Genomic DNA, 18095 nt, shown 5'->3' with positions numbered 1-18095 from the left:
TCATTAATTACATGCCTGTACAATTCATTAACACTCCTTAAAAATTTTGTCTACAAGTCCGCAATGCCTCTTGAAAGTTGCAACTCGCAAGTAACAAGAATCGGAGATGGTATTAACCCTTATGGTTAGATCTATGTCATAACTATATGAATTCTACAGCAATGTCTATGCTCTGTTCAACTTATCTAAGCAAATGACCCTAGCTACACCACAGGCCTTTTTTTTTTTTTTTTTGTTTTATTTTTCTCACGGTAAGGCACACAACTTACTCCCATGAGTCCCATCATTTATCTCAAATATAGGCTAGCTGATAAAGTCATAAAACAAATTCAGCCTAGTTCGTACTTACGTTACTACGTTTAGTACGTTACATAGGACGTCAGATATACTGGTATAATTCACTGAAATAAAAAAAAAAATACAGGCGATTGTTTTTAGTATTATTATTATCCGATTATTGAATTCTTCGTAAATTAATTGGCTCGGTGAATCAGATTGAAGACAGAATATGTAGTTGTTTGGGGGGAAAAGGGCCATTTGTGTTGTTTGGTGGCGATCTCACTGCCATGTTACAGGTTTGATTTCTTCATTTTATATGCATTAATTTATGCCAAATTTCCATTTTTTAGGTAATTGGGTATTTGATTTATGTTTAAATATTGTTAATTGTATAATTAATTGCTTGATGAGTTGAATTTGATGCCAAATTTAGCTATAAACCCTAAAAGTTCAATAGTGTTGTTATAGTTGGGTACCTTGATTTTGTTCAGGTTATTTTTGTGATGTTTGTGCAATTTCGCATATGTTCATTTGTGATTTGTGATGAATATATATGATGTTGCCAAGAAAGCAAAATCAAAACCCTAATTTGCTTTTAGAGTGAAATTCAAATGGTGGGGAAAGTTTGAGAATTGGTAGTATGAAGAATTGAAGAGACTAGAAGTGTGTTGTTACGATTTTTAGAGGCTGTGATCGTCCGATTTTGGTATAGGATAAATGAAGATAATGATAGCGGAAAAGGAATGGATTATAAACTATACAGTCTAGCAATTAATATAAAATCAATTAATGGAGCAATTCTTTTCTGTATATATAAGAACAAAAAATGAATTTAAAAAAAATGAAGATAACAATAGAGATGGGATATCGATATTGATCTTGAAAATGATGCTGGTACTATCATGCTTTGAAGGGGTCATGTGAGTCATGGTGTTTCTCCTATCCATCTAATCTATAAAGATATCAAGCAAGCTAGATAGTACTTCTTTCGATTTCGTTAATTTGTCACATGTTAGAAAAGCATTTCATATAGTCTATTGCTAGGTGGGATATCAATATTGATCTTGAAAGAGTTTGTATAGGTACCTTTGCTTTCTGAAAAGTTTAACAATTTTAGCGGAGCTGAGATTGAATTAATCTAATGATAAGTCAAGTCCACTCTATCTTTCCCTTAGAAAAGAATTAAAAATTGGAAGTTGGCACATAGGAAACTGGATATATTATGCATGGTGGCCGTCTAATTAGGCTAACTTATCGTTGAATAAATACTTCCTCTGTTTTTATAATTGCACCATTTGCCATTTCATGCTTGCCAATGTAACAAAAGAGGTTGTGTGAATAATGTAAATTTACAAATGGTGCAATTAATAAAATACGGAGGAGGTATGTATACATTAAAGTCAGTAGTACAAACAACTAGATCATGGAGGATAGGAGGGTGGTCTATTTATTATTCTTGCTGTCCCATTTTAGTTGTCAAAGATTTTAATGTGAGATATCCCTCCCAAAATAGTGGTTATAACTTCAATATTTCGTAAGAAACTACCAAAACATTAATGTATAGATAAACTTAATTTTTATTGGTAAAAAATAATTTAAAAGATGGGAGCAATGGAGCATTACAAATATTGATGTACTCTTATTTTGATGAGCATCCTCAGCATTTCTACTTGCTAACACTCAAAAGATATAATCAAAAATCAAAATGTGGTTTTTTGGAACAAATAATTCATCTGGATTTTCAGGGTCTTCAACAGCAGAAGAAGTTACACATGGAATTGATGGTACCGGCCTTACTGCCATTGTTACAGGTCCATTTTTTAATTCATGCTTTGACAGATTAATTTGCCCGCATTTGATACAAAGTAATCAATATGATATAACTATGACTTGTATCGTTGTACGTACGAAGGAGCATCAAGTGGCCTTGGTGCTGAAACAACGCGAGTTCTTGCTTTACGTGGTGTTCATGTTATTATGGCGATTAGGAATATTGCTAATGGAAGAGAAATCAGGGCAAAAATACTTAATGAAGTTCCGAGTGCTAAAATTGATATAATGGAGTTAGATTTGAGCTCAATGGCATCTGTTAGAACATTCGCATCAGATTACAAGTCTACTACTCTTCCCCTGAACCTTCTAATGTAAGAACTTTGATTTGCTGTGATTAAACATACACCTATGGTTTGTTAAAAGAAACTACTGCAGTATTGATTTTTTGGTTATTTCTTAGAAACAATGCAGGAGTGTGTGCTCCCCCTTTTACTCTCTCTGAAGACAACATAGAGCTGCAATTCGCGACAAATTACTTGGGTAAGTAGTGTTAATCTTTGAGCTATCAGTCGTTTAGTTTATAACAGGTTCTTATATTATAATAACCTTCAATTCTGCAGGTCATTTCCTTCTAACACATCTTTTGTTGGACACTATGAAAAATACTGCACTTGAAAGTGGTAAAGAGGGGAGGATTGTTAATGTTTCATCTGAAGCTCATCGATACACAATTCGTGGAGGAATTTCTTTTGATAGGCTAAACAATTCATCAGGGTATAGAAATACAGTAGTTTCTTATTACATACTCTTTCACTTGCTAAAAGTATTTGTTTTCGCGTTATTGGACATTATTATCAATTCGGATGTCTAGTTGCAACATCTCACACTGATGGAATTGAACCTTCATTGACCGCTCATTTGTATAAGCCTAATGGTTGTTAGTATGCACAGGTATTTCGGCCTTTTAGCATATTGCCAATCAAAACTCGCCAACAATTTGCATGCTAATGAGCTAGCAAGACGTTTCAAGGTAGTCTTTTCCTTGACAAAAACCATACATTATTCATACATTGGCCCCTTTTAGGCAATTTTCTAATGTATTCGTTGTTATTTTAACTGTATTTTGTAATTTGATAAACAGAATGACAGGGTTCAGATAACTGCTAATTCTCTTCATCCTGGAGGAATATATACAAATATTTTCCGCTATACAAGCTTGTTAGACAGTAAGTTTTTCTTTCCTATAGTAGCGCTTAACTCGATCTTGTACATTTTACTTATGATGGTTTTAAAAATACATTGCTTGATTGAACAGGCATTTTTCGTATGCTTGGCATGTTTATTTTCAAAGATGTACATCAAGTAAGTTACCTTATTAGCTTAAACCACAGACCAAGATCAGATCATGATCACCACACTTAGCTTACAAATATAAGCGCGATTGATTTAGCTCATATCGATCTTCTAACGATGATCTAAAATTATTATAGGGAGCTGCAACAACATGTTATGTGGCTTTGAATCCAGAAGTGGAAGGCATAAGTGGTGAATATTTCAGCGACTGTAAAATAGCCAAGCCTTCAAAGTTATCTCAAGATATCACTTTGGCGCGGAAGTTGTGGGATTTTACCATGGATGTGATCAAATAATGTGTTATGGAACACCCAACTTAATTAAACAGTTGAATTGTGGTTCAAGCCTCAAAGTATAAGGTTTTTATTTTTATTAGAGGCTAAGCCGATCTAGCACTTTTGATTTATAAAATATGCAAATTAATTAATTAAGTGGCAAAATTGTAAACCAATCTGAAAAATTACATAATAGTCAATTAGTCCTAATTTGGTAGAAAAATCAATAATTGTGAGTACATTTTTAATGAAAACATTTGGACTTGTATTTATATAAATATATAATTGTGGAGTACATTTTTTTTTTACTTATTTGCCCTCATTAATGTTATCATGGTGGATAAGAATATGGCAGCCGGAACAAAGGTTAGGACTAAAATACTCGAAGAAACTCCGAGTGCTAAGGTTGATATTGTGGAGTTGGATTTGAGCTCAATGGCATCTATTAGAACATTTGCATCAGAATTCAAGTCCCTTAATCAACCCTAAATTTGAGTGGGAAGAGAGAAAAGAAGTGAGAAAACAAGGGTCTGTTAAGAAAAATTAATATATTAATGGATATCAAAGAGTAAGAGGCCTTCTAAAATTCACTATCCATAAAAAAAGAGGAACACTAGGAGATAGAGTCTTTAGTGGAAAAGGAAATGAGAAGGGAGGAGGAGAAGAGGGGGTATAGCAAGTAATACAATAATTTGTAAAATTTGCAAGATCGTAAAAGATATGAGAAGGGGGGAATGGGAGGAGTAGTAAAATTTGCAAAATCATAAAAGTCAAATGAGAACTTTGTGGATGATTTTCAGTGTTGAAACATACCTTTAATAAGACATCAAACTTGTGAAAAAAAAACATAATATTTTTTAAGACACATGGATTGTAAAGAAGAACTTAAAAGAGATATCTAGTAGATAGCAGTGAGTTTTAGTGTAGGGGGAGGAAAGGATAGTGGTACACTGAGAGAGGGAGCAAGTAGGTAGAGACTAACTAAAAAAAAAACCTCAAATATAAGTAAGGTAAAATAGATAGAGACTGAAAAAATAAGGGCATGAAAAGATTACTAGACAAATTGATAGTTAGAAGAGGCCTTCAAAAATTCACAATTCATAAAAATTAGTAACAAAAGGAGAATGTTAAAAAATTCACAATTTGTAAAGTTGGGACAGCCATCGGTTAATCAATAGTTTAGACTTTAGACCGCTTGATGAAGAATGTTCATAGTTGGGAGTTGGGACTGATAACGTCAGTGTTCCCTTTAAATTTTTCTTACGAAAATAAAAATATAATGTAAAAAACGTTGGCTATACAAAATTTAAACTATAAACCATTTAATAGCGATGTGTGGCGGTTATGGTGGCATAATGGTAATGTGGGCCATATAAATGCAATTGTTGTAGGTAGAGCTAGGCCGTGCCGGCCCGCGGGCGGCACGAGGACACGAGATTGGCCCAGCACGGCACGAGTCCACCATCGGCACGTTGACTGAGCAGTGGGCCATGGGTCATGCCGTGGACATGATTTTGAAAAATCGGCACCAGCACGACACGAACCGGCGGGTGGCACGGTAGTTTGGCCCGCCAGCACGACATGTTATTAGGCACGGCCCGACACGAGATTGGCCCGGCACGGCACGAACCCGCCAGCGGCACGGTGACCGAGCAATGGGGCATGGGTCGTGCTGTGAACACAATTTTGAAAAATTCAGCACGAGCAAAGTACGAACCGGCTTGCGGCACAGTAGTTTGGCCCGCGAGCACAGCACGCTAGGCACGGCCTAGCACGGGCCTGACACGAGATTGGCCCGGCACGACACGAGTCCGCTAGCGGCACGATGAGCGAACAATGGGGCCATGGGACTTGTTGTGAACACGATTTCGAAAATTTGGCACGAGCACGGCACAAACCGGCTGACAGCACGGTAGTTTGGCCCGCCAGCAGGCTCGCTAGACACGACCCAACACGACCATAAAAATAACATAGATAATAATAAAGTACTATAATAAGTTATAATAAGTAGTAATAAAAAGAACAATAATAATAATATAATAATAATAAAACATAAATATAAATTAATAAAAAAAAATAAATAGATATCCATTTTAAAAGTTGTTAAAAAAACATATATTGATTTTTTTTTTTAAAATTAAAAATATTATGGGCGAACCAGTGCCCGACACAACACGACACGCCATGCACGTGGGTCGTGTCGTGGGCTGTGGTGTGCCAAATGGTGCCCCGGCGCGAGCCACCACCAGGCATGGCCCGCGGCGGCCTGACACGGCACGACATGAGCCACCACCAAGCATGGCCATGGCCTGCGGTAGCATGCTGCCCACCTCTAGTTGTAAGTTGATGGTTTATGTAAGATGTGGTTGGTGTATGTGGATCTAAGAGAGAGTTATATGAGATAGATCAGATACTCCGATCCGTAGTGAGAGAGAGAAAAGAATGTAGGATGGGGATCGATTCGGGTTTGACCTGCAAATTTACGGGTTACATTGGATTTTGGGTCAAAATTTTTTTGTTCTAAACCCACAAAATGGGTTAAGTTTGGATCGATCAAACCGGCAAAAAAGTTAAGGAAAATGTTGTACGTAGGTACATATAAGCATTAAATTCACATTTGAAAATAATAAAAATTGAGTAATCATAAATATATAAACACTAATTACACTGATTTACGCGTGTGTTTTGTCATGAATTCCTAATTTTATACAATTCCAAAAATATATTTAATGCTTACATATAGCCCTTAGGACTACATATACCATTACCCAAAAATTAATAGATCTATGAATATTCAATTTAGCTTATAAAACAAAAAAAAAATGCAAATAACTCTCACGATTCTTAATACAAAGCCTCTTTCTAACATTTATTACTCACGTAATAAAGAGAAAGATACTTTAATTTAGGGACAGATGGATTAATAAATAAACATTAATTCCCAACTCACACCCACCCCGCCTCCCGCGCAGTCGCTTCACGAGTTGACGTCCCCAGACAAGTATGCCTCCCGAGTCCCGACTCTCTCTTCTCCTCCACCGCCATAACTTCCACCACCACCACCACCACTCTCCGCTACCACTTCTCTATACTGCTACGACGTCGTAGGGGTAAGGTTTTGCCTGTTGATCAAGATCTAATAGTGGGCAAATGGGGTAATATGAGTATTACGTAGTATGAGATAAAAATAACCACTAACCACCTCCTAATAAATTTGATGATGTCGAAGTCGAAGAAGACGTTAAAAAATAACCACTAACTTCATTATGATTTGACATTGTGTTTTAAGTCATTTGAATGACAGAGCAATTTGGTGAGCTGGCAAAAGTTACTGCTCTCTTTATTTTCAAAAACACCACTTGGTTGACATTTCTGTTGATGGCTCTATATAAACGAGGCTCAATCTTTATTGGTTATCACAAATATTGATCTATTCTTCTTTTCAAGAGTATTTCTACTTGCTAACATTTAAAATATACAATCAATAATCAAAATGTGGTTTTTTGGAAGAAAAAATTCATCTGGATTTTCTGGGTGGTCTACAGCAGAAGATGTTACTCATGGAATTCATGGTACCGGCCTCACTGCCATTGTCACAGGTCCTTGTTAATACTATTAATACTACTTGAATTGTACTCTGTAGTTATTTAATTTACCATTTTTGTTCCTTTGTGTTTTTTCCTATCTATGTTGGACCCTCGACACTCAGACATGAGTATGATACTTAGACATTTTCAGTGGCGGATCTTGAGCCAAAAAGTTAGTGGGAGATCCTTCAACCTTTTGCATAAAAATAACAATATTTAACCATTATACCACAACATTTTATTTGTAATTATTAGACATCATATTACTTATAATCAATAAGTCAAATATACTTAAGGGGGGGGGGGGGCGATCCCTTACCCGCCCTAACCAAGATCCGCCCCTGGACACTTAACTTTTAATTCAAAATCAAGGAATTTTTTTTTTCACAAAATAGCTAAGTCGGACGCTTGGACATATAACTGTGTCAGACACGAGTATTCAAGTCCATGTAACATAGCTCGTAATAAAGATAATGGATCAGACTTATGATATTTCTTTTGCTTTCTTTGCTATTTGGCTAATATTACCCTAACGGCCTAACATAAGGTGCTTGATTATGGAAATGATGCTTTCATGTTGTTTTTAAATAGCTTTTAATTGTGCAAAATAATTAAGATGGTAAAATAATGTGCAATAATAACTTTGTAGTATTGATTTGTTAAACAAAGGATGTTTCACATTTATCGATTGATCCACGATCTGCAGGAGCATCGAGTGGCATTGGTGCTGAAACATCACGAGTTCTTGCTTTACGCGGTGTTCATGTTATCATGTTAGATAAGAACCTGGCTACTGGAACAAAGGTTAGGACTAAAATACTCGAAGAAACTCCGAGTGCTAAGGTCGATATTGTGGAGTTGGATTTGAGCTCAATGGCATCTATTAGAAAATTTGCATCAGAATTTAAGTCTCTTAATCAACCCTTGAACATTCTCATGTAAGAAAACCATCTAATTAATCATCCATCTTTAATTTTTCTTGAGTCTTACTATAAATTCTTAATTACATAGTAACAATAAATTTGCCCCTTTTGTTACTTAGAAACAATGCAGGAGTGTTAGGCTGCCCTTTTACTCTCTCCCAAGACAACATAGAACTGCAATTCGCGGTAAACTACTTGGGTGAGCAATCTAGCTAAATAGAAAGGAGGTAGAGATTAATTAAGACATTAAGTATGGGATTTTTTGTTTTTGGTTTTTGCCATTTTGATTCTAATGGAGATTTAAAAGCTTAAAACATATATATGGGGATGTTTAGTGCAAGTGCATCCATCGTTTCCCCATTAGAGATATGAGATATTAGAAAATATTTGACTCTTGATACCATATACAAAAGAATATTCACAAGATAAATTCTATTTACATAAAAGAATCAAAGAAATTGTGATCTACAGGCTAATTATGTACACCTCAGCTTCCATGATTTTATTTATGGTTAACGTTGTTTCTTGCATTGCCTTATTATTATCCACAAACTTCAAAAAAAAAAAAAACAGGTGTACAATACATCCATTATAAAGATAGCCTAAAGTGAATAAAAGTTGCCTCTGAAATGAAAAAAATCAATTATTAGTGATTTAATATAATTAAATTACCTTTGTAAAATTTTTCTTGTTGTCTATTTATATAAAAATTGTATTGTGTTTAAAGTTACCCATAAAAAAAGGCAAAAAGTTACCCTTATACAGCTCGATTTACACTAATTCGATTTACACTAATATTAGTGTAAACCGGGTGTATACAAAAGTTTTTAATTATTATCTGTAGGTCATTTTCTGCTGACACATCTGCTGTTGGACACAATGAAAAACACTGTACTTGAAAGTGGTAAAGAGGGGAGGATTGTTAATATTGCATCAGAAGGCCATCGATTCACATATCGTGAAGGAATCCTTTTTGATGAACTCAACAATCCATTAAGGTAAATTTAACATTAGTACATTCTTCCAGACATACACATGTGCATAATTAAGAGTTGTAACTTTAAATTGATTGCACTCATCCACTTATGCAGGTACTCTAGATTTGCTGCATATTGTCAATCAAAACTTGCTATTATCTTGCATACCAGAGAGCTAGCAAAACAGCTTAAGGTAACACATTCGACACTGATTAATTTCGTAAGAAAATGACATTAGCCCCTCTGATCCTGTACTGCTCTGCAGCTCTCAGAATACAACTTTGATTATTCTGATGAAAATCCCTTTGTTGATCAGGATGATGGGGTTGATATAACAGTTAATGCAGTTCATCCTGGATATGTTTATACAAATATATCAAAAAGCAGATTATTAGATGGTATTCACTTTTTTTTTTGCAAATTGTTGTATATCTAATATCTTGCCTTAGCCTACTCTTATATATGCGTGTGACATTTTTTTTTGGGACGGAGTTGTGGTTTAATTATGCATTGCGTGGATGCGGCAGTTATAAACACGCTTTCGAGACCTATTATTAATTGTTTATTCATGAAAGATATTCCACAAGTAAGTGTCTTGAAACATACATACATGATCAAACTTTGCAATGTTTCATCCTTCGTCTCTTCTGGTGATAAACTCGTTCGTTGCAGGGAGCAGCGACGACATGCTATGTGGCCTTGCATCCACAAGTAAAAGGCATAAGTGGTGAATATTTCAATAACTGTGATTTAGCCAAGCCTTCTAAGCAAGCTCAGGATATCACCTTGGCTAGGAAGTTGTGGGAGTTTAGCATGGAATTGGTCAAATAATGTGGTGAATATAACTGTTAATTTGTTGGTTTTTGATGTTAAAACTAAGTGTAATGCAATATAACATTGAAACTCAATCATAAATATTATAATTCTTTTCATGTATTTGGTACAAAATAATCCAAGTTAACGTCCTGTACTCCTGTTTTGTAATATGGTACCCCCCCCCCTTTTAACTCCGTGTTATTATTATTATTCTTGTTTATAATCTTTATAATTTGAAGTAATCTTCAAATTTATTTACAATTATAGAAAGTAATAGTGCTATGATGGTTAGATGAGTAATCAGTTTAATCGGCACATAATTTTAAGATAATGTATTAGATGTAGTAAAATATTGTATAAGTGCCGTTCAAAAAAAAAAAATTGTATAAGTGGGTTCTGAGAATCAAAATATAATCTCCACAAAAAAAAAAACAAAATATAATAGAGATAGTGGAATAATAATTTACTAATTAGTATTACTTCGTATAAAATAAGGTATGTGAGGGGAAAAAAATCAAATATAAGTGGAGACCGTGTAAAGAGAAAGAAATTTTAACCAAGCATGCTTGATGGAGTTGGTGAGGAACTCACTTTGTCCCAAGTTCGAGCTCCATCAACTATATAAATGTTTGGGAGTAGGGGGATTCTCTTAACTCTCCTCTCCCCCTCTAGCCTCTAAGCCTCTACTCCCAAGCGATGACTTGCATGTATATAATTATATACACTTCGGTGCATGGTGTGGGTTAGTTTTTGCTCACTTATTCTTTCAATTTAGTAAATCAAAAGATCAGATGAGACTTGAAATCAAATCAAATTTAAATCATTTTTTTTTTTGACGGAAAATTTAAATCAAAGTAAGTGTATAGAACCTAACATAAACCACTAATTTTCCTACAATACCTACAATATGGTAATATGACTATAACCACCCAAAAAAACTAGTAAAGCATAAAACGACACGAGCACAATACACACGCCATAAAGTCATAAACCATAGTTGAATACTTTATTGAATAATTGACATCACATTATATTACTAGATAAAACAAATTCAGCCTAATATGTTTGGTACTCCGTATCAATGAATCAATGATTTACCCTTTTTGGTAATCCTAAAATAAATTAATTGGGAAAAGAAACAAACAAAAAAAAAAGAAAAAAAAAACAGTCGATCTTTTAGGTAAGATTAGCCGATTATTGAGTTGTTCGTAAATTGATTGGCTCATTGATTGAATCATTGAAGAGAGAAAATGTGGTTCTTTGGGGGCAAAGGGGCATCTGGGTTTTCTAGTTCATCAACTGCTGAACAAGTTACCAATGGAATTGATGGTACCGATCTCACTGCCATTGTTACAGGTTTGTTTTCTTTATTTTATATGCATTTTCAAGCTTTTATTTTTGGCAAATTTTCAATTTTTTGGTAAATGGGTATATGATTTTTGTTATGATTTTGTTAATTGTAGTTGATTGTTTGATGGGTTCAATTTGATGCCAAATTTAGCTACAAACCCTAAATCGTATAGTTCATTAGTGCAATATTCATGTGTTTGTTATAGTTGGGTACCTTGATTTGATTCATGTTGTTTGTGTGATTTTTGTGCAATACTGCAATTGTGCATATGTTCTTTTGTGATCAATATGTATATGTTGCCAAAAAAAAAAAAAAAAAAAGCAGCAAAATCAAAAACCCCAGTTTGCTTTAGTGTGAAATTCAAGTGGATGTGGAAAGTTTGAGAATGGGTAGTATGAAGAAGCTAGAAGTGTGTTGGTACAATTTTTAGAGGTTGTGATTGTCCGGTTTTGGAACCGTCGTGTGGAATGTTTTTGGATTTGTTTCGATGCAAAAGATCAACTTTACATTTGTTGATATTTTAAGGGTAAAAGGTGTGTCATGGAGATCATGAGTGTTAACTTGTTTCAGGGATAGAGGGAAACCAGGGAGTGATGTGGAAGTTGTTGTTGATGATGTATGTCTATCAAAGCTAGCCTACAATTTACTGGAAGTCTGGCTGCTTGTTTTTATGAAGAAAGTTAGATTCTCATGGTTAATCAAATGGAAGTGAGTCACAGCAGAATGGTTCATCTCACATTGTCTTGCCGGTGTATGTTGGCTTTGCACTTAGATTTTTTTTAGCTTCTTTATTTTCAGCTGATAAATATGAGTAAAAGGTTAAATCATGACCAATGTTGGATCCACCAAGGTAACATTTGGTTCACTAAGTGATATGGGTTCAGATGGTTCTAAGAAAACTTTTAACTTTCCATTGTCTTGCTGCTGCTTAGAATAAAGCGGATGCTACTGGTACAGTGGCACCTTGGAACTGTGAAACTTTTTTTTTTTCCAAATGAATTTACCTTACTAATTTGTACTATGACTAAACCCTTATTTGCTGGAGATTGGTTTATGGATTATGGTGCCAGATGTTTAAATGAAAACTAGAATTAAGGTCCATTCCAGAGACATTTCTTTTTCTTTTTACTCAATATTTTGTGGTGAACAGTGTTGTTTTTTCTGGATGCAAATTTATGTAGCTAAAGCAAATTTCATGTCTTCTGTACTAATTTTTACTTGACTCAACTATTGAATAGGAGCGTCAAGTGGGATTGGAGCCGAAACCTCACGTGTACTTGCATTACGCGGTGTACATGTTATCATGGGTGTTAGGAATATGGATGCAGGCAAAGAGGTCAAGGATAGAATAGTTCAGGAAATCCCCAATGCTAAAGTTGATACTATGGAGTTGGATTTGAGCTCAATGGCATCTGTAAGGAAATTTGCATCAGATTATAAATCCTCAAAGCGGCCACTTAACCTTTTAATGTAAGAAACTCCTTTATAATTGTGGTTTTTTTGTTTCTGAGCTTTCAACTTTCAAATTTCTTTAATTTTTAGCTATCATCCTTGTATTCCTCTCCCCCTATATGAGCATGTTGGCACTGCCTGAGTGCCTGGTAGACTTGGTAGTGGTGTGTCATTTATTAATTACTTGGTTCATACATATGTGCTGTGTTTCAACCTTTTTTTGAGTATACTCTTAACCTGCCTTCATCATTTTAAGTAACAATGCAGGAATAATGGCCACCCCTTTCATGCTCTCTAAAGACAACATAGAGCTTCAGTTTGCAACAAACCACTTAGGTAAGTTGGTGTAATAAGTGTGACGGTAGTATTTTGTCATTGGTATACATTAATGGGTTTATCTTGTTCAAAGTATCCAGAATTTATCTTTCCTGTTGCTGTTATCTTATGTGAGGAGAGTATCACCTATGCCTTCCTGATTAAGTTTAATTTTCAAAATTTGCTGTTACTGATGTCAATCAGATTTTGATGAGAGATTATATAATAGCATGAATTTCTGGATTCATTTTTCTGACCTTAAAAATCATCCACTGAACATTTTCTTACCTCTTTTTACAGGTCATTTTCTTCTGACACATCTTCTGTTGGACACCATGAAGAAAGCAGCTCAGGTTAGTGGTAAGGAAGGAAGGATCGTTAATGTCTCATCAGAGGCTCACCGTTTTGCATATTCCGAAGGAATTCGTTTTGACAAACTTAATGATCCATCAGGGTAATATGTTAATTCCTGACTATTGTTTGTCAACCCTTCTGGGTATATTTTGTCGACATAGGGTCTGGATTCTGGAAGCCTGGGCGGTCCAAATGTATGGAGCCTTATGCTTCTCATCCAACCCTTCTGTTGTCTTATCCTTGATACCAGGAAATTTGTGTTGCACAGATAATTATATGTAAAGTTCACCCAGCCCCCCACCCCCCCCCCCCCACCCAATTCCGTGGTGATATTCTAATATGTTACATAGTTGATTCTTCATGACACTCCGTAGTATTTTCATGAACTGTACAGGTACAGCAGTTGGCGTGCTTATGGTCAATCAAAGCTTGCTAACATTCTGCATGCTAATGAGCTTGCAAAACGTTTAAAGGTACTCTTCTTTGACCTCTACCTCAGAATAAAGTTGTTCAATAGTTAATATCTTCCTTCTTTCAGTCACTATCTCATCTTATTATTCTTAATTGGGAGTGGAGGAGAGAGGGGCTATGGATTTTTTGATGTATTGATCTTGTCAAACTATTTTAAGTTAGAACTTCTAAGTTTTGGTTGCCTTAGAGATGACGAGATGTTCCGGATGTAGGTTAAATAGATTTGCTATTAATTTGTTGTAACTTTCATATGAAGTTATCTAAGGTGATAATGCATTTGTTGATCAGGATGAAGGGGCCAATATAACTGCAAACTCTCTTCATCCCGGGGCAATTTCTACAAATCTTTTCCGCCATAACAGATGGATGACCGGTACTCTGCTTAGGGGTAGTTCTTGCTGATTTTACACGTGTTACTCAAATCTATATCATATACAGAGGATTCAGCGTTCTTTTTTAAAGTTGATCTCATTTTATGGTGATTCAATGTGGCAGGTATTACTAGTACGGTTGGCAAGTATGTCTTGAAAAATGTTCCACAGGTAGGTTTCAGGATGACCAAATGCTCTGTAGAATTGTAGCCTCTACTTGTTTATCTGAAACTAGAGGATATTTAGTCTGATTGTAATTAGAAACATCATGTTCCTGTCGATTAAACAGTACTTCTGAAAATGTTCTCTCTAATCCAGAGCTTATAATTTCAGGGAGCTGCTACAACTTGTTATGTTGCTATGCATCCACAGGTCAAGGGCGTAAGTGGTGAATATTTCAGTGACTGCAACATAGCCAAGACTACTTCACAAGCTAAAGATGCTACCTTGGCCCAAAAACTTTGGGACTTTAGCATGAAATTGATCAATGTTTAATGATATTTCTTTAGTACACTCAATGTATGATTCAATTATAACGAACAGAAAACAAAGAAAAGTGTAGGCTCATTCTTGGAGCTTAAAGAACTGGTTGATTTGTAATGTACAATTTGCAGTGCTTTGAATCCTTTGATGCTGATTAAAGATTGTACCTGCAATGAGATTTATAAACAGAAATATTCATATATATATATGGTGTGATTTCTTGTTTGAAGATAGTTACTGAAAAGATAAAACATGAGATACTGATGTTGGCTACATACTTAATTTTACTGAAAAATTATAAGCTTAACTTGAAGAGTTGAACCCAGAACCCCTTATAAGGTTACCCATATTCGACCTTTTCAATCCTATGATGTTCATCATTTTACTCAAAAACTAAAAGTTTACCATAGGTAATTTGTTCGTTTTTTTAATGATTATTTTAATATTTTTCAAACTATTATTTCTAGCCTAGCAAAAGTCTATTTATATTTTATGGTAGTGATCATACTGACCAATTCTCATTAAAAAATAAAATTTGAAAAAATTGACCAATTTACATCATAATTGTCTATAAAATGATGAATATTGGCTGAGTAATCCCTATAAAACTATAACACTAACGAAGTAACCCTTATGTTGTTATTTTGTTAGCCACATAACTTCCTTTGTTTCTATTTAGTTGACGCGTTTGATTTTAATCATGTATATTAAGGAGAGGAGAGAGAGAGGGGAGAAAATGAAAAAGCTATTGGGGTAGCTTGTAAATGCAAGGTAAAAAAATTACCCTAAAAGGAAAGGTATCAACTAAAAAAACTTCCTAAAAAGGAATACGTGTCCACTAAAAAGGAATACGTGTCCACTAAAAAGAAACGGAGATAATATATGAATTTATGTAACTTAAAAATGTCAAATAAATATGGGTTACTTATTATAGTCAATATACTGATAAGCTATCAAAAGAGAAATTATGGGGAGCCCAATAAACGTAGACGCTCCTAAGTTCAAGTTTATTTTTTGTTATCTATTTATATATTATAGTCAAAGGAAATAATTAGCTTGATAAAAATGATAATTATCTAGTTATACTTGGTTGAACCCGAATATGACCTGACTTGAAAATGACTCGACCTGATTATACCCTGCAAAATTATTGACTTGAACATAACCCGACTAGACTCCGAGAATGACCCGACTTGGAAATGACCCAACCTGATTATAACCCGCAAATTATTGACTTGAACCGAACCCGACTCAAACCCGAGAATGAACCGACCTGATTCTAACCGCAAATAATTGACTTGAATCGAACCTGACTCAAAACCGAGAATTACCCTAACCCGTTTTAACCCGTGAAAACCCGAATTAAACATGACCTATTGTTCACCCGACTCGAATGTAACCCGACATGTTATTAACCTGACCTAAACCCGATAAGAAATAGGACACGACGTGACCCGACTCAAGCATGACCCAACCCAAACCCGACCTGCATAGGTTATGGAATTAATCCGAATCGAACCGACCCGACCCAAGTTGACCCGACCCACTCTTACCGACCCAAACCCGACCCGTTTACCCGAATTGACAACTTTACCTGAAACCTCCGAAATTTCTCAAAAAGTGTGAATTAGCCTTCAAATTTGGATTTTTTTTTTACTTTTTTTCACCCAAAAATTGAAATTGCCGAAATGTTTACCATGGTCTCAAATACCCTCCGAGAGTCCAATTGGGTGGGTGGAACCACCGAACCATCCAATTTGCCTTTAAACGACTAATTTACTGGTTTACAACTTGCACCGATTAAATTAACTCAAACCCACTACGAACTTTTGTGAGAACATATAATGATTATATATGGTTCCAAACGACATTATATGACCCCGAGATGTATCCCCTTAAATCTCAAAACTTTTCGACACCGGGCCTCGAAACATCCCAAATTTCTCAAAAAAACGTGGATATTATATTAGCCTTCAATTTTGGAATTTTTTTACTTTTTTTCGCCCGGAAATAAAAATAGCCGAAATGTTTACCATGGTCCCTTATACCCACCGGGAGTCCAATTGGATGGGTGGAACCAACCAATTTGCCTTTAAACGGCTAATTTACCGATTTCAACTTGCACCGATTTCATTAACTCAAGCCTACCACAAACATTTATGACAACATATAATGATCATTCATGGTTCCAAACGGCATTATATGACCCCGAGATGTATTCCCTAAAATCTCATTTCTTTTCGACACCAGCCCCGGAACCCTCGAAATTTCTCAAAATGCATGGATATAGCCTTCAATTTTGGAATTTTTTTACTTTTTTTTTTCGCCCACAAATAAAAATTGCCGAAATGTTTACCATGATCCCTAATAGTATGTGGGAGACCAATTGGGTGGGTGGAACCATCCTATTTGCCTTTAAACGACTAATTTACCTGTTTACAACTTGCACCAATTTAATTAACTCAAGCCTACTACGAACATTTATGACAACATGTAATGATCATATATGGTTCCAAACGGCATTATATGACTCTGATATGTATCCCTTAAATCTCAAAAAAATTTGACACCAGGCCTCGAAACATCCCAAATTTCTCAAAAAGCGTGGATTTCAATTTTGGAATTTTTTTACTTTTTTACGCCCGGAAATAAAAATTGACAAAATGTTTACCATGGTCCCTAATACCCGCCGCGAGTTCAATTGGGTGGGTGGAACCATCCAATTTGCCTTTAAACGACCAATTTACCGGTTTACAACTTGCACCAATTTCATTAACTCAAGCCTACCACGAACATTTATATCAACAAATAATGATCATATATGGTTCCAAACGGCATTATATGACCCCGAGATGTATCCCTTAGAATTTTAAGACTTTTCGACACCGGGCCCTGAAACCTCCAAAATTTCTCAAAAAGTGTGGATATTAGCCTTCAATTTTGGAATCTTTTTTACCTTTTTTTGCTCGGAAATAAAAATTGTCAAAATGTTTACCATGGTCCCTAATATCCTCCGGAAGTACAATTGGATTGGTGGAACCATCCAATTTGCATTTAAACAACCAATTTAATTACCGATTTACAACTTGCACAGATTTCATCAATTTAACTCAAGCCTACTACGAACATTTATGACAACATATAATGATCATATATGGTTCCAAACGACATTATATGACCCCAAGATGTATCCCATAAAATATTAATACTTTTCTAGGGCCCCAAAAACTCAAAAATTTCTCAAAAAGTGTGGATATTAGCCTTCAATTTTGAAATTTTTTGAATTTTTTTGCCCGGAAATAAAAATTGCCGAAA

The 18095-nt window shown here is 35.2% G+C and overlaps 3 protein-coding genes across 8 annotated transcripts; all 3 read left to right on the top strand.

Annotated features, from left to right (window-relative positions):
* The first annotated feature begins 114 nt into the window (after positions 1 to 114).
* On the top strand, positions 115 to 3991 carry LOC110729631 (short-chain dehydrogenase TIC 32, chloroplastic-like). Of its 4 annotated transcripts, none has more exons than XM_021909392.1 (8): positions 115 to 575; positions 2037 to 2423; positions 2513 to 2592; positions 2673 to 2826; positions 3004 to 3082; positions 3194 to 3278; positions 3368 to 3414; positions 3543 to 3989. In XM_021909392.1, the coding sequence occupies exons 2-8, from the start codon at positions 2257 to 2259 to the stop codon at positions 3699 to 3701; spliced, it is 771 nt and encodes a 256-aa protein (XP_021765084.1). In that variant the 5' UTR covers positions 115 to 575; positions 2037 to 2256; the 3' UTR covers positions 3702 to 3989. The 4 variants fall into 4 exon arrangements, with proteins under 4 accessions (XP_021765084.1, XP_021765083.1, XP_021765082.1 ...); XM_021909391.1 differs by having other exon boundaries at positions 2025 to 2423; XM_021909388.1 differs by lacking the exon at positions 115 to 575 and having other exon boundaries at positions 1433 to 2090; positions 2192 to 2423; positions 3543 to 3990.
* Positions 3992 to 7087: 3096 nt separating this feature from the next.
* On the top strand, positions 7088 to 10415 carry LOC110729630 (short-chain dehydrogenase TIC 32, chloroplastic-like). 2 transcript variants are annotated; one of them, XM_021909386.1, is made up of 8 exons: positions 7088 to 7279; positions 7974 to 8205; positions 8310 to 8389; positions 9035 to 9188; positions 9282 to 9360; positions 9484 to 9565; positions 9695 to 9753; positions 9840 to 10415. In XM_021909386.1, the coding sequence occupies exons 1-8, from the start codon at positions 7174 to 7176 to the stop codon at positions 9996 to 9998; spliced, it is 951 nt and encodes a 316-aa protein (XP_021765078.1). In that variant the 5' UTR covers positions 7088 to 7173; the 3' UTR covers positions 9999 to 10415. The 2 variants fall into 2 exon arrangements, with proteins under 2 accessions (XP_021765078.1, XP_021765079.1); XM_021909387.1 differs by lacking the exon at positions 9695 to 9753.
* A 759-nt stretch (positions 10416 to 11174) lies between these two features.
* Positions 11175 to 14984, top strand: LOC110729628 (short-chain dehydrogenase TIC 32, chloroplastic-like). 2 transcript variants are annotated; one of them, XM_021909385.1, is made up of 8 exons: positions 11175 to 11339; positions 12573 to 12804; positions 13043 to 13122; positions 13402 to 13555; positions 13850 to 13928; positions 14215 to 14299; positions 14422 to 14468; positions 14631 to 14984. In XM_021909385.1, exons 1-8 carry the CDS (start codon positions 11234 to 11236, stop codon positions 14790 to 14792), a joined length of 945 nt encoding a protein of 314 aa, XP_021765077.1. In that variant the 5' UTR covers positions 11175 to 11233; the 3' UTR covers positions 14793 to 14984. The 2 variants fall into 2 exon arrangements, with proteins under 2 accessions (XP_021765077.1, XP_021765076.1); XM_021909384.1 differs by having other exon boundaries at positions 14215 to 14314.
* The last annotated feature ends 3111 nt before the right edge of the window (positions 14985 to 18095 follow it).

This window comes from Chenopodium quinoa, unplaced genomic scaffold (genome assembly GCF_001683475.1).
Source record: "Chenopodium quinoa cultivar QQ74 unplaced genomic scaffold, ASM168347v1, whole genome shotgun sequence".
Taxonomy (NCBI): Eukaryota; Viridiplantae; Streptophyta; class Magnoliopsida; order Caryophyllales; family Amaranthaceae; genus Chenopodium; species Chenopodium quinoa.
This window is presented reverse-complemented; position numbering and strand designations above follow the sequence as displayed.

Coding starts and splice junctions, on each gene's coding strand:
- LOC110729631 (XM_021909388.1), top strand. CDS start 1,985: ATGTGGTTTTTTGGAACAAATAATTCATCTGGATTTTCAGGGTCTTCA. Junction 2,593..2,672: donor ATTCGCGACAAATTACTTGG/GTAAGTAGTGTT, acceptor TCAATTCTGCAG/GTCATTTCCTTCTAACACAT. Junction 3,083..3,193: donor AGCTAGCAAGACGTTTCAAG/GTAGTCTTTTCC, acceptor TTTGATAAACAG/AATGACAGGGTTCAGATAAC.
- LOC110729630 (XM_021909386.1), top strand. CDS start 7,174: ATGTGGTTTTTTGGAAGAAAAAATTCATCTGGATTTTCTGGGTGGTCT. Junction 9,189..9,281: donor GAACTCAACAATCCATTAAG/GTAAATTTAACA, acceptor CCACTTATGCAG/GTACTCTAGATTTGCTGCAT. Junction 9,566..9,694: donor AAAAAGCAGATTATTAGATG/GTATTCACTTTT, acceptor TGGATGCGGCAG/TTATAAACACGCTTTCGAGA.
- LOC110729628 (XM_021909384.1), top strand. CDS start 11,234: ATGTGGTTCTTTGGGGGCAAAGGGGCATCTGGGTTTTCTAGTTCATCA. Junction 12,805..13,042: donor CGGCCACTTAACCTTTTAAT/GTAAGAAACTCC, acceptor CATCATTTTAAG/TAACAATGCAGGAATAATGG. Junction 14,315..14,421: donor GACCGGTACTCTGCTTAGGG/GTAGTTCTTGCT, acceptor TCAATGTGGCAG/GTATTACTAGTACGGTTGGC.